Here is a 14,933-nt window from a genome sequence, read left to right as displayed (position 1 = left end):
TCACTCCAGTATCCTGGTGTATTCTGTTATTTGCCCCACCCTGCCCCCTATAGGTAGCTCTATTTATTAGTTTCTGTTTATCCTGGCAGAGTTGATTTTTTTTTTTTAATGCAAAGAGAAATCAAATTAATATAGAAAGATAAATTTATGTATTTTTATTGTTCTTCTTTTCTCAGTAAAAGGTAGCCTTCTAAACATACTGTACTAAACACTTTTCTCAGTAAAAGGTAGCCTTCTAAACACTGTTCTGTACTTTTAAAGCAGGAATCCTTAACTAGGGTAAGAATTCAATGGTTCATAAGCATCCTTTCCCAACGTTTTAAATAACATATTATGTGTATCACCATAATTTTCATCAGAGTTTCACGGTCACATATGACCCCCCGAAAAGTCAAAAACCATTATTCTTGGAGAGTTTTCATATTACATATCAACTACATGAATTTACAACAAATCATGACCTGTAGTAAAAGATAAGGCTAGAAAAAGATGCCATGTAGAGAAAAATAATCTGAATAAATGTATGTTTAAGGAATTTAATGCAGTTTTATGTTTTCATCCTTTTATATATTGAAATGTTAGGAAAAAATATTTGTGATTAATTCTTTGTGAGGCTATCAAATTTTAAATATTTATTAGTCCATATTAGAATTTAAGGATAATATTTTACTTCTACAGGTCTCTATTATATCAAATACAAGTTAGAAATTTATTCATAGTTATTATAACTTGGGTCTGTGGATAATTTGAGTTATAGGCAATACTTTGTAGAGAGCAGTCCTTATTATCTAAATGAATGTTTTCTTGATAAGCTGAAGGCTTGATCTGGGTTTGTCCCTTGGAAGAAAATTGAATCCTACCTGCACAATAGAAATGCTAAAGGAATGTTTGTTACCTAAGAAAATATGAGTGATATCAAAAAGAGGACTCAGTAGGCAAGGTATATTTAGTTCCTCTGAAACTATTATTTGTATTCTAAATATGTGATCTCAATCATTGTACTTTTATGTACATTCTTGATGTATTCATTTAAACATGATGTTGTTACATAAAAATTCACCAGTAATAGGCTAAGTGAATTTTTGACAATTATTCAACATTCAGAAGGTCTAGGATTTTTTATTCTGTGGTAGACTAATACCTCTTACCATGTTAATAAGAGTATGTCTATTAAAAAAAATCTCAGTGAAAATGTTATGCTCACAAAGTTGCTAGCTTTTTAGGGTTTCTTACTTAAGGAAATTTATGCTACTGGATTTATGTCCTAAATGAAGAATATACTTGTTGGAGGCTTGAAGTTTTAAAAAATGGAGTTTAGAACCACAAGCATTCAAAGCAATGACAGATTAGATTTCACTTGTCTCACTTTTCTAATATAAACCATCTAAAGATAATTTTATGTCTATGTAGGCAGTTATATTTTATGCCCTGACAGCTTCCTAGGTAAAACACTCTGATTGACTTTCTGCTGCCGTCATCAGTCCTCACTAGACTAATACATAGAAAATCCTTCAGTTCACCCTACGTTTTCATATGTGCCAGTGAGTAAGGGAAAGTAAAGTACATTTTATACCTTTTAATTATAAACAATAATTATTTTCTTAATGATAGTTTATGTCACGGATCCTAAAAAAAAAAGAAAGAAAGAAAATGCATCATGGGTTATAAATCCTGCAGGCATAAAATTATTTTGTGATAGATACTGTGAAAGCTTTGATTAACTGGTTATGGGTTGAAATTTCTGGCTGATTCCATGTTTAAAGCTGTTTATAATGAATGAAATATCACAAGCCTGTTAAGAATTTGTTCTATATAAAATGAAAAGATCTCTACTGGAGCACAGTTTCCTGGGGGGGAAATATAAACAGTAGGATTCTTCTTTTATTTTGAGATTTAGTCCATGTGAGGATTCATTCTTTTGAAAGATTTTTTAGAGCCATAAGGGTATATTGAGTACTGGGAACACCTTTGAGAAATGTTCAGATCATAGAACCAGGGGGGCTTGGGGCCAGGTTATGGAGCTAGATCATTATTTTTGCGTTAGCTGATTATTTTTTGCTCTATTTTCTGAACCTTAATATATCCTTGCTAGAATTTGGGGCCCCCTTGTCATACTCTAATTTGGTTTGGTAATCAAATTAATCTGTGTGTCAACTGTTGTTACTCACCATTTTCATTCCTTTTACCAGCAAATACTAGCTGTGGACTTCCTCTAAAAATGCTTCGGAAGACACCCATTTATACCTGTGGTACATACTTGGTGATGCTGGTCCCACCTCCAGGGGGATCAGGCAGCTCTGCCACCCGATCTCTTTTTGGTGGAACAAGTGGTTTGTCGTCTTTAAAAAGTAAGTGAACTTTATTTATGGCTCTTTTCCCAATTTGTCTCCAACTGTGAAATTTAAGGTTTTTCCTAAGAGTGATTTTGTGCTTACTCTGTTAAATGTTTGTTTGCTCTCTGATAGCAACAAAAAACCCTATCAGTATCATCATAGGCTAGGAGGAATGAAAAATAGAATTTTTGTAGATGATGTAATAGTACACTTCTGAAAACTATTGTCCTGTAAAATTACTCAAAATAATAATGAGGTCAGAAAGATCTTAGGAAATAAAATAATCTGTCATCATTTTATTTATTGATGACACAGCGAGAACTCTACCCACCATAGAGCTATTAAAAAAAGTCTATGAGAGAACAAACTTAGGGTTCCCAGGAGGAAGGATCGGGGCAAGGGATAGTTAGGGAGTTTGGGATAGACATGTACACACTGCTATATTTAACATGGATAACCAGCAAGGTCCTACTATATAGCAGGAAGTCGGCTCAATGTTACATAACAACCTAGACAGGAAGGGAGTTTGGGGGGGAAATGGATACATGTATATGTATGGCTGAGTCCCTTTGCTGTTCAGTTGAAACTATCACAACATTGTTAATTAGCTATACCCCAAATACAAAATAAAAAATGTAAAAAGCAAAAGTCTGTGAAATGCCTCCATTTTAGGACACATATGTGTCTGAAATGTTAAGCAAAAAATGTACGTGATACAAAATAATGTGCAAAAATTCATTAGTGTTAAGTGTACACATATTTTTATAAAAGAGGGAAGTATACTATCATGATTAAAGTATAACTTACATACCATAAAGTTTACCCATTTAAAATATACAATTCACTGGGTTTTTGTTTTTTTTTCCATTTATTTGTATTAGTTGAAGGCTAATTACTCTACAATATTGTAGTGGTTTTTGCCATACATTGACATGAATCAGCCATGGATTTACATGTATTCCCCCATCCCGATCCCCCCTCCCACCTCCCTCTCCACCCGATCCCTCTTGGTCTTCCCAGTGCATCAGCCCCGAGCACTTGTCTCATGCATCCAACCTGGGCTGGTGATCTGTTTCACCCTTGATAATATACATGTTTTGATGCTGTTCTCTCGAAACATCCCACCCTTTTGGACTCCTGTACACCTGTGTCTCTTTTTCTGTTTTGCATATAGGGTTATCGTTACCATCTTTCTAAATTCCATATATATGCGTTAGTATACTGTATTGGTCTTTATCTTTCTGGCTTACTTCACTCTGTATAATGGGATCCAGTTTCATCCATCTCATTAGAACTGATTGAAATGAATTCTCTTTAATAGCTGAGTAATATTCCATGGGGTATATGTACCACAGCTTCCTTATCCATTCGTCTGCTGATGGGCATCTAGGTTGCTTCCATGTCCTGGCTATTATAAACAGTGCTGCAATGAACATTGGGGTGACAATTCACTGGTTTTTAATATATTCAGAGTTGTCTGACCATCAGCACTATCTAATTATAAAACATTTCTATCACTCCAAAAAGAAACCCCATACCCATTAGCAGTCACTCCTTTCCCCCACCCCCTTACCCAGCCTGTGGCCCCCACCAGTGTGCTTTCTGACTATGGACTTATCTATTCTAGACTTTTCATATGTGTGAAATTATGCAATCTATGTGCTTTTCAGTTCAGTTCAGTTCAGTCGCTCCGTCGTGTCCGACTCTTTGCGACCCCATGAACTGCAGCATGCCAGGCCCCCCTGTCCATCACCAAATCCCAGAGCCTACCTAAACTCATGTCCATTGAGTCGGTGATGCCATCCAACCATCTCATCCTCTGTTGTCCCCTTCTCCTCCTGTCCTCAATCTTGCCCAGCATCAGGGTCTTTTCAAATGAGTCAGCTCTTTGCATCAGGTAGCCAAAGTATTGGGGTTTCAGCTTCAGCATCAGTCCTTCCAATGAACACCCAGGACTGATCTCCTTTAGGATGGACTGGTTGGATCTCCTTGCAGTCCAAGGGACTCTCAAAAGTCTTATCCAATACCATAGTTCAAAAGCATCAATTCTTCGGTGCTCAGCTTTCTTCACAGTCCAACTTTCACATCCATACATGACTATGGGAAAAACCATAGCCTTGACTAGACAGACCTTTGTTGGCAAAGTAATGTCTCTGCTTTTTAATATGCTGTCTAGGTTGGTCATAACTTTTTTTCCAAGGAGTAAGCGTCTTTTAATTTCATGGCTGCAATCACCATCTGCAGTGATTTTGGAGCCTCCAAAAAATAAAATCAGCCACTGTTTCCCTATCTATTTGCCATGAAGTGATGGGACCGGATGCCATGATCTTAGTTTTCTGAATGTTGAGCTTTAAGCCAACTTTTTCACTCTCCTCTTTCACTTTCATCAAGAGGCTCTTTAGTTCTTCTTCACTTTCTGCCATAAGGGTGGTGTCATCTGCATATCTGAGGTTATTGATATTTCTCCCGGCAATCTTGACTCCAGCCTGTGCATCTTCCAGCCCAGCGTTTCTCATGATGTACTCTGCATAGAAGTTAAATAAGCAGGGTGACAATATACAGCCTTGACGTACTCCTTTTCCTATTTGGAACCAGTTTGTTGTCCCATGTCCAGTTCTAACTGTTGCTTCCTGACGTGGATACAGGTTACTCAAGAGGCAGGTCAGGTGGTCTGGTGTTCCCATCTCTTTCAGAATTTTCCGTAGTTTATTGTGATCCACATAGTCAAAGGCTTTGGCATAGTCAATAAAGCAGACATAGATGTTTTTCTGGAACTCTCTTGTTTTTTCGATGATCCAGCGGATGTTGGCAATTTGCTCTCTGGATCCTCTGCCTTTTCTAAACCAGCTTGAACCATCTGGAAGTTCATGGTTCATGTATTGCTGAAGCCTGGCTTGGAGAATTTTGAGCATTACTTACTAGCATGTGAGATGAGTGCAATTGTGCGGTAGTTTGAGCATTCTTTGGCATTTCCTTTCTTTGGGATTGGAATGAAAACTGACCTTTTCCAGTCCTGTGGCCATTGCTGAGTTTTCCAAATTTGCTGACATACTGAGTGTAGCACTTTCATAGCATCATCTTTCAGGATTTGAAATAGCTCAACTGGAATTCCATCATCTCCACTAGCTTTGTATGTAGTGATGCTTCCTAAGGTCCATTTGACTTCGCATTCCAGGATGTTTGGCTCTAGGTGAGTGATCATACCATCGTGATTATCTGGGTCATGAAGATCTTTTTTTGTACAGTTCTTCTGTGTATTCTTGCCACCTTTTCTTAATATCTTCTGCTTCTGTTAGGTCCCTACCATTTCTGTCCTTTACTGAGCCCATCTTTGCATGAAATGTTCCCTTGGTATCTAATTCTCTTGAAGAGATCTCTAGTCTTTCCCATTCTGTTGTTTTCCTCTATTTCTTTGCATTGATCACTGAGGAAGCCTCTCTTATCTCTCCTTGCTATTCTTTGGAACTCTGCATTCATATGGGTATATCCTTCCTTTTCTCCTTTGCTTTTCGCTTCTCTTCTTTTCACAGCTATTTGTAAGGCCTCCCCAGACTTAGTGACTGGCTTTTTTTTTAAACTGAAACACAATGTTTCCAAGTTTCATCCATGTTGTAGCACAAGTCATTACCTCATTTCTTTTTGTGGCCAAATCATATTTGACTGTGTGGATATACTGCATTGACATTTGAGTTGTTTCTGCCTTTTGGCTCTTTTGGGTAATGCTGCTGTGAACATTCATGTACAAGTTTTTGTGTGGACATGTTGTCATTTCTCTTGGGTGTATGTGTAGGAGGAAAATTCTGAGTCCTCTGGTATCTGTATGTTTAACCTTTTGAAGGGACTGCTGAACTGTTTTCCATAGTGACTGTACCATTTTAAAGGCTCATTAGCAATGGTTCCAATTTTTCCACATTCTCTCTGACATTTGTTATTTTCTTTTTTTGTTGTTGTTTTACTAGCCATCCTAGTGGATATGAAGTAGTATCTCATTGTGGTTTGATTTGCATTTCCCTAACAATTAATGATGTTGAACATCTTTCTTGTGCTCACTGGCTTTTTGTATATTTTTTGGTCAAATATCTATTCAAATTCTTTGTCCATTTTAAAATTGGGTTATTTGTCTTTTTATTGACCATTAATCATCTTAAACTTTTTTTTAGTTTCCTTGGCATGGTTTTTTTTCCACTCAATTGAAATTAGCCCCACTTGATTAAAACAGGTCTTCATGGTGCCATTTTTTTGTGAGGATATAGCTTACTCAGTGATTCTATTTTAGACCAACAAGTAAATAAATGCTGAAATTCCTTCTGTGCCCTCTTCCACAGTGGTTACTGTGGAGGCTACTCAGTAAGTGGAAAAAGTGGTGTTTGCCTTGAGGAGCTCATAGTCTGATTAGGAGAAATGATGTCGGTGTGTGAAACGACTAGAAAACGAAGCACAATACTGTGTTCACTGCCTGAACCATGCGGAGCAGATGTTAATGCTGCTGAATCAGAGACAGAAAGGGTCGTTGTCAAGTGGGGTAGAAGGGAGAGACTTCATGAAATTTTGAGTTTGTCCTGAAAAATGACTGTTATTCATGCAAGTGGCCACATGGGGAAAGGCACATGCATGGGAAACATAATGAAAAAGAGATTTGGAGAAGACCATTTGTTGGTGTGCAGGACAGAACAATAGAAAACAGAAAAGAAACAAAGAGTACCGTTTAGATCATAGCTCAAGTCAGTCGTGATGAGAATCTGGATTACTAGGGTGATACAACTAAGAACGAGAAATTTGAGAGACACTGCTCAGATTTTCTGTTGAAAAGTGGGGAAGAAAATAACATCAGTAATAGAGCTAGCCCATCTGCCACAGCAGCCATTAAAGAGCAGTGACTATGGCTCTGTGCTACCCCCTAGCCAGGGGCCTCAGCAAGGGCCACCAGGGGGCCAAGAACAAGAACAGCCCCACAAGACCTGATGCAGAAGGTGTGCACCTTTGCCCCTGAGGAGCAGCATGTCATGGAGCGGCATGCCGAGGTCTCCCAAGAACAAGCAGGCCTCAAGTTCATCAAGAAACAAGGTGGGGCATACATCCGTGCCGAGAGCAAGAGAGAGGAGCTGAGTACTGTCCTGGCCACCGTGAGGAAAGCAGCAGCCAAGGAGGACTGAGCCCCCTCCCCTCTGTCACAATAAAACTTTTTCAGGAGAAAAATTAGCAGCTAGAATATATGTGCTGGTGGAGATCCTTGATGTGTTTTTTAACTCATTTAATCTTCACAATAACTGTATAAAGTAGATACTTTTATTATCTCCACTTTACATGTGGGGCAACTGAGAGGTTCAGTAAATTTCCCAGGGTCACACAGAAGTAGTAGAGCTAGAATTCAAATTCAGAATCCTAAAGCGCATGCTTGTCATCACAGCACTCTCCTTTGTTAAGGGAAAAGGCCAAAATCTCCAAACTTTAGAGCCAGTGCTTGGAAGGATAGCAACTGACCTGTGTTTGAACACCCTCTGACCTTTATTGAGCACCAAATGTATGTAAAGTATTTCTTGTAAATGTTGCTACTTTGTTATGTTAATGATCAAAACCCCTCTTGCAATTACCCTTTTGACAATCTATATTGAAAAAACCCATAAGTAAAAGTTGTTGTTTTAAAAACACTTTCAAAAATATAGTTCACTTTGATGGCTGTTCCTCTTACTGCTTGGAGCTCTGAGTAGTGGGATTTTAGTCCATCATACGTCTAAACTGACTTGTCTTCACTCTGGGCACCATGGGGATGAGTTGGCTGTCCGTTAGTGCCTTCTGAATTTTGTGGAGTCAAACAATTGGGGAAAAAAAGAAAAAAAGATGATTTACTACATTGAAAGAGACTTTATGACAGGTTTTTGTGTGTGTGTGTGTATGTGATCTTAACATGTGACTTTTGTCTCCTCACTGTTACACCAATAGACAACCAAAAAAAGATGTGATTTTGATGAAAGTCTTTATATTAAGAGGCTAAAATTTAACTCACCATCATTCATCTTAAGGCTTACTAAACTGTTTGTTTCCAAAGTCCTGGCCTCTAGCTTGGTGTATAATATTTCGGATGGTCAATTCACAAGTCGTGCCGACCTCATAGATGCTGCTGGAAGCTCCTTGGGGCGTGGTGCTCTTGTGCCAGGATTGGGTAAGAATTAAAGGCTCACATTTATTGTCCTTGGAAAATTAAAAATTTTAGCAGTTTCTTTCAAAAAGTCTTGCCAGTTCTCTATGGTATTCTAGTTTCCTTGAAAGAATTTTTTTATGCTGCTCTTTAGTTGTGAGGATTAATATAAGAAATTGTCATATGTGAAATTCCTCTGCATAAATTATGGTTGAAGATACTGTCCATTATAGGTTATATGATGATCCTATAACAAATTTTTCTCAAGTTCATGCCGTAAAGAAACTTCTTTCCCCTAAGGGATTGGTATACTTCTTATTGTTAGAAGATGAGCATTATGTAATATATTGGATATTCTGTTTGCCTTGGCACGTAGGAAACTTGATTCTGAGTTTCGGGTTCAGTTACTAAGGCTTTTACTGTGTGTTAATGTTAACTAGTCCTATTGTACCTGGGTTTTAATGTAAGCCACTTGAATCCTTTTTGGAGTTGAAAAGGTCACATGTAAGTCAGTGACTAAAAACTTTCTATTCCATGAGACTGTTCCATTTCTCACACATGAGTTAAGCCAAGTAGACTTTGAATCCCCTGAGCCCCAGTCTACTGCTTTGCCATCTCTGGGGAGCATCCTTGCCCTTCCACTCTTTAGCAGTGCTTATGAGAAGTATATATCCGCAGACGATGACATGATAATTGTATAAAGGTTGCTCTTTTTGCAGGTGCCTGTTATGATACAGTGAACAACATGTTGTGGACATGCTCAAATGATTATATCGATCAGTGGTGTAATCCTGGGAATCAGGCCTTCCATTACGTCTGCCAGAGACTTGGAGTCAGCCATATCATCACTGAGCCCAAGGGTGGGTACACTCACTGTCCTACAGGAAGAGATTCTCCCCCAGGAAATAGGAGACAGTACAGCAGCAGTGTAAGTGGGAATGTATCCCAAGCAGCAAACTGTGTCAACAGCCTTCCCTCTTCAAATTTAGAATTTAAAATTCTTGTTATCTGATTGGTTTATGATTAGGTAAATAAATGTGTAAATAAATAGAGCTTTTGAGGTGGTCCATAGGCTCTTTTTAAAAGGAAATTGTTACGACCCTTCTGAATTGTCAGAACTTTAGTACAAAGATTCCTTCTTTATTTGTATTTGGGATGAAATTATATAAGCTGTCATGTTTTGCTTTAAAAACAACTTACTTATACAGAAACTTATAATTTGATAGAATATCCAGCAAATGACCTTTAGATTTCTTAATATTAAAGTTCTTAATATTAAGAATTGTTCATTGTTAATATTAACTTAAAATCTCATGACTTCAAAGTCAACTACAGTGGTATGTATGGAGTAGTGACTCGCTCAGCAAATCCTCTCTTGATAAAGCAGTGATAAAATGAGCTGAATTATCACAAATAACTCTTTCTACAAAATTAAAATGCCAACTAAAAAAGTATTTCTAGACTGGAAATTGACCAAAGGGATATAACAAATTGAGAAGCAATATTCATTAAAAACAAACAAACAAACAAAAGACCCACTGAACTTTGGCTAGGAACAGTAGAAGTCTATGGTGTTCTTAGCTGGAGATACCCCTGTCCCCCACCTTAAGCTTGATCAGTGCCTTAATTCCGGCAGGGTGGGACAGATCATGGAAGCCAGCAGCTTGGCTGCCAGAGGTGGCTAACTGATTTGGAGTGGAGCATGGAAAAAGCTCATGCTCAGCAGCAGTGTCAGTAACAGTAGTGGTGTTGGTGGCAAACAGAGACAACCAGTGGCCTAACTAGCCTGAGGTTGTGGTCCTGGTTAGGGCAAGCAGCAAACCAGCAGACTAGCCAGAAATTTACTAGTGAGATTTGGGTACTGAGAAAGCTACAAAAAGACCTTCATAAGCTCCTCCAAACATCTGAAGAAGCCAGAGAAGGCCCAAGCTGTTCACATAGGCCTGGCTGAAAATGAGCCTGTATACACATGCAGAAGTTTGAGAGGGTCCAGCAGAAGGTGAAAACCATGGAAGAGTTTGAAACTGCCTGAACTTTGTAGTTCCCCCAGAAAACATGGATCCATCCAGGGTGGAAGTCGTACCAGCTCAGGGTGTTTGAGCACAACCTGTGACTCAAGACGAGGTTACTTCCTACCACTAGGAAGATAGCCTTAAAAGAAAAATGAGAGTAATAAAAATAAACAAATGAAAGAAATAGTAAAATAGAAAGAAGAATTTTTAAAAAGTGAGCAGAGAAACCAGTAGCTAAACACTGCAGGCAAAACTCAGATTTAGCAGATGAAGACTTTAAAGCAGCCTTTATAAATTCAGATAACTAAAGAAAACCATGTTTAAAAGACTAAAGGAAAGTATAATGATCATAATTATAAACAAATAGAGAATTTCAACAAAGAGTTTATTTTTAAAAAAAAAAAAGAACATTGGAAATTCTGGATTTGAAAAGTTCAATGACTAATAAAAAAAAATTAATAGAATGGCTCAACAGCAAATTTGAGATGGTCAGAAAAATAATCAGCAAAGTTGAATATAGGTGAATAGAGATTTTTCTAGAAGAGTTACCAGCATGAAATCTAAGCTGAAATGGCCCGAATTCACATCACAACTCTACCATTAGTGTCTGTGTGACCTCAGGTCAGTTACTGACTCTGATTCTTGAGTCACGTCTCTACAAAACAGGGCTAAAATAATCAAAGTTGATAGTGATATTGTAAGGTAATGCGTGTAAAGCATTTAGCCCATTGTCTAGCATATAGAAAGGGCTCAAGAAGTGGTAACTATTTACGCTTTTTTAAAAAAATGGAGATTCCCAAGTGTTTTCACCCCAGCACTCTGTGGCAAGGAAAAGAGTTCTCCAGTGGTAGCGGTAGAGATTGGAGCCAAATTAGTCTCTTCCCATGTGTGTGTACCTTTTGTAAGTGAGAGGTATGTTCTGTGGTGACCGCCCACAGAGATGTCTTTCCTCACAGACTTTCCTTTTCATCTTCTAGAAGAGGCTATAACCACGAATGAGGTTATAAACCAATTATTGCACCACGTTGGTGCGATGTGCATACACCAACTCAATCTTCTTGCTACCAACCCCAATCTTCCAATCACAAGTGTCTTGGGCAAACAGCATCCCATTGAAGCACACCATCTTAGCAGCATTTGTGACATTATGGAGAAGGCCATGGTTAATGGAGACACCTGTATTATACGCTGCATTCTCGTTGTCTTTCAGGTAAATATACCATTTTGAGATAATTGAAATAGAGAAAAAGAAACACAGACTCTGGCTTCCGTCAGCTAATTTCTACTAGGAGAAAAATGTTATAACATTCCTGTTTTGCAACTTAACCATGTTCTAATCCTGTAATTAGAATAACCATCATACTCATTGCATTGCAGTAAATGGAGTATTGCTATATGTAGCTCATTGCAATTAATATATGTAAAATATTTAATTATACCATTACACAATAGAAGAGATTGTGTTTAAAAATACACCTGGGTATTTATTCATAAGAATAACTAGCATGTTCTTTCTTCATAGGGATAATTTTATTCCCAGTAGAATTAGCATTTTCAGATATACCCCTTCTGTTTCTGTAGGTGGTGTTTAAATTTTTCTTCAGCCCACAAACTGAAAGGAATCGAGACATCATTCGACGGTCAGGATTGCTTCTTTGGCAGTTGTTGATGGCACCCAAAGATCAAATTTGCCCTGAAATTCAGAAGGAGGTCTGCCTTGCCATCAGGTAATCAGCACATGATTTTCTTAGTACTCTCTACCAAAGGCTTCTCCTGCGCTTCATTGTAATTGTCGCTCTAGCCTGTTAGCCTCCCATGCGTCCTGCCCCATCCCATAGTCAGGACCTCAGGGACTCAGATGTTCCTCATGTATGGATCTTAAAACGGCAAAAGAAAAAAAAAATCCCTGTAAGTAGATATTTTGGTGGTTTGCGAATAGATGTTATTCTCATTTGGGTCAACGTGTGGCAAGGTGGTTAAGAAACAGGCTTTGGGGGACTTCCCTGGTGGTCCAGTGGCTAATACTTTGCACTTCCAGTGCAGGGGACCCAGGTTTGTTCCTTGGTTGGGGAACTAGATCCCACATGCTGCAACTATGAGTTTACATGCTGCAACTGAGTCCCACGCAGCCAAATAAAGAAAGAAAGAAAGATTTAAAAAAAAAAAAAGAAAGAAAGAAAGAAACAGGCTTTGGCATCAGACAGACCTGGATTCTAGTCTTTGCTCTGCCAGTTACTTCTCAAATGATTCTCTGCCACAATCTACATCTAGCTGGCTTCACTACAGTGGTTTTGTATAATTCAATTCTTAACTGGTTCAGCATCTAGCCTCAGATAGGTTATCATTTTGGTAATTCATAAATATGAGGAGTGGGATACTGTTTATCAAGAAGGTCATTGGACTGAATCACAACAGTAAATTTAGGTTCAACTGCCTTTTTAGTGGTGAAACTGTACTCAAAATGGCATCTTTAATAAACATTTTAAAACTTAGAGTTTGGATATTCTAGAACACGTGTTTAAAAACTTTTCAACTTTTCTGTCATTTCAGCTCTGGTTTAAATATCTTGTACCCAGGTGAAACTGAAATCAATAACTTACTTAAGCTGGTCTTAACAGAAGGTGAGAATTGCCCTTTAAGTTACCCTTGAAAAACCATCCTTTTCTTGTCTCTAAGGAAATGACTGAATTTTATTTTTTTCTTCATATCTGTTAGCGTTATTTTAAAAAGTGCACATATGCCAACACTTAAGCCAGATTGAAAGCAGAAACCATGTTCTATATATTGTCAAGCTTTGTAAACCTCTTTCTAGCCCCACTGTGTAGCATAATGTACCTGGCTGTAGATGTTCAAAGAATGTTAAAGATAATGATTTCTTGGGATTTCTAAGCCAGTTGTTCCCCCACACATTAAAACTCAACTTTTAAAGTTAGACTCAATGACAGCAACAAAACTCACCTTGTTAAGGACACTTTGCATTTATAAGCAACATTAGTTTAAGGAATTAGAAATCACACTTCATGAAATATCAAGACAGTAACTCCACTTTAATCAGGATGTACTGGTTAAAGAAAGTCTGATTGGTTGTGACGTAGTCTTTGCTGCTGTTGTTTGTCTTAGTACATATGCCTGGTGCCCCTCAATTGTCAACAGTCTTCTCATTTACAAACTTTAAAAAAGATAGTATCAGTTTTCTAAGCATGGTTGTTAAGATAGTTTATAGAGCTTTATTCTGTGCTAGGAGAGAGAAACAGTGGCCTCTCCCAGCTGCGGGATGTGATCCTCACTAATTTAGCTGAACAACTTCAAAACAACCGATTCGGCAGCGAGGAGGAGGATCATTACAGGTGATGTGATGTGATTCACTGCTAGCCTTTTCTTAGTGTTTTCCTCAGTAATTAATTTACACTTAAATGTGTTTGATCATCTTGAGTCTCCTGTAATATCTTTTGCTATAATTAGCATGTTAAGTCTAAACTGTGGATCAACTGAAAGATAAAAAATCCCACAGTTGCCCTAATAAATGATAATAGCACATTTCAGTTTTATGAGTAAAATAGCTTGAGCCTGGCAATAAGGGTACTTAGCGGAAGTAACAGGTGGAGCTTATTTAGGAAATTTTGGTAAAGGGCATCATCTAATTGCTGGTCTATGAGAGGGTGGGAGGTGTGGCTAGAGCTGGTGAGTAGAGGAAGGTGTGTCTCTGCTATTTATAAAATACTTGAACTAGGTGCTTGAATACCATTGTGTTTCCATAAATTTAATTTAGACAATATATCTAGTTGTTAGCATCATTACTAAGTAAGATGATTCACTTACAGAGCCAATGAATTTTTTGTATCTGCTATTTGTCATCATGTACTGATTGTATAAGTTTTATCCTTTTATTAGTTAACCATCAGTATCTTATTGTTACATTTTTCCTACATTTTAAAGACTAAATGATGAACTTTTACACTACATTCTGAAGATTGTTGTACGAGAATCCTGTATCTTAATCACCAAGTGCCAAACTGTCTCTAAAGATGATTTTCAAAAACTCCTTTCAACTGTGCCTGTAAGTAAAAATGTGTTTAATGAAAGCAAAATTATATCAAGTGTCCTTGTTTTCATTTTACCATTTTGAAGTGTGTGTGTACACACATACTTATACGCATACTTTTCAAGGATAGACTTAATTGATGAAAGTCAATGATTAACTGTGCTTGTCTTAGAAATGTAGAACTAGACAAATCCACTTAGAGTACTTTCTCCAAAGACTTTATTCCTCCAATTTAAATATTAATGCAATAAATTGTTAGACTGAATTTGGATGTTTTCATTTTGTTTAAAATATTGGGGATTTTCCTTCTGTTAATTTTTAATTTAGCATTGTTTTCTAAACCAGCAGTGGTTTACAGAGACTGATAAGAACCAAAAGATTCTTTTAAGGGTTTGGGTAGAGTCTTCTGT

The 14,933-nt window shown here is 37.6% G+C and overlaps 1 protein-coding gene and 1 non-coding gene across 6 annotated transcripts in view; both read left to right on the top strand.

Moving 5' to 3' along the window:
* Window positions 1-14,933, top strand: part of HECTD4 (HECT domain E3 ubiquitin protein ligase 4) — a 166,455-nt gene that overhangs the window by 73,392 nt on the left and 78,130 nt on the right. For all 5 annotated transcript variants that reach the window (XM_043439418.1, XM_043439427.1, XM_043439408.1 and 2 more), the window contains exons 9-16: window positions 2,190-2,348; window positions 8,380-8,493; window positions 9,189-9,329; window positions 11,459-11,691; window positions 12,063-12,208; window positions 13,032-13,102; window positions 13,723-13,828; window positions 14,418-14,538. In XM_043439418.1, the coding sequence (XP_043295353.1) occupies window positions 2,190-2,348; window positions 8,380-8,493; window positions 9,189-9,329; window positions 11,459-11,691; window positions 12,063-12,208; window positions 13,032-13,102; window positions 13,723-13,828; window positions 14,418-14,538 (1,091 nt within the window). The remainder of the gene's footprint in view (window positions 1-2,189; window positions 2,349-8,379; window positions 8,494-9,188; window positions 9,330-11,458; window positions 11,692-12,062; window positions 12,209-13,031; window positions 13,103-13,722; window positions 13,829-14,417; window positions 14,539-14,933) is intronic.
* LOC122425691 lies at window positions 8,004-8,151 on the top strand. Its single transcript, XR_006264968.1, has one exon. It is a non-coding gene; the product is annotated as a small nucleolar RNA SNORA79 (small nucleolar RNA).

Source organism: Cervus canadensis, chromosome 1, assembly GCF_019320065.1.
Source record: "Cervus canadensis isolate Bull #8, Minnesota chromosome 1, ASM1932006v1, whole genome shotgun sequence".
Classification (NCBI taxonomy): Eukaryota; Metazoa; Chordata; class Mammalia; order Artiodactyla; family Cervidae; genus Cervus; species Cervus canadensis.
This window is presented reverse-complemented; position numbering and strand designations above follow the sequence as displayed.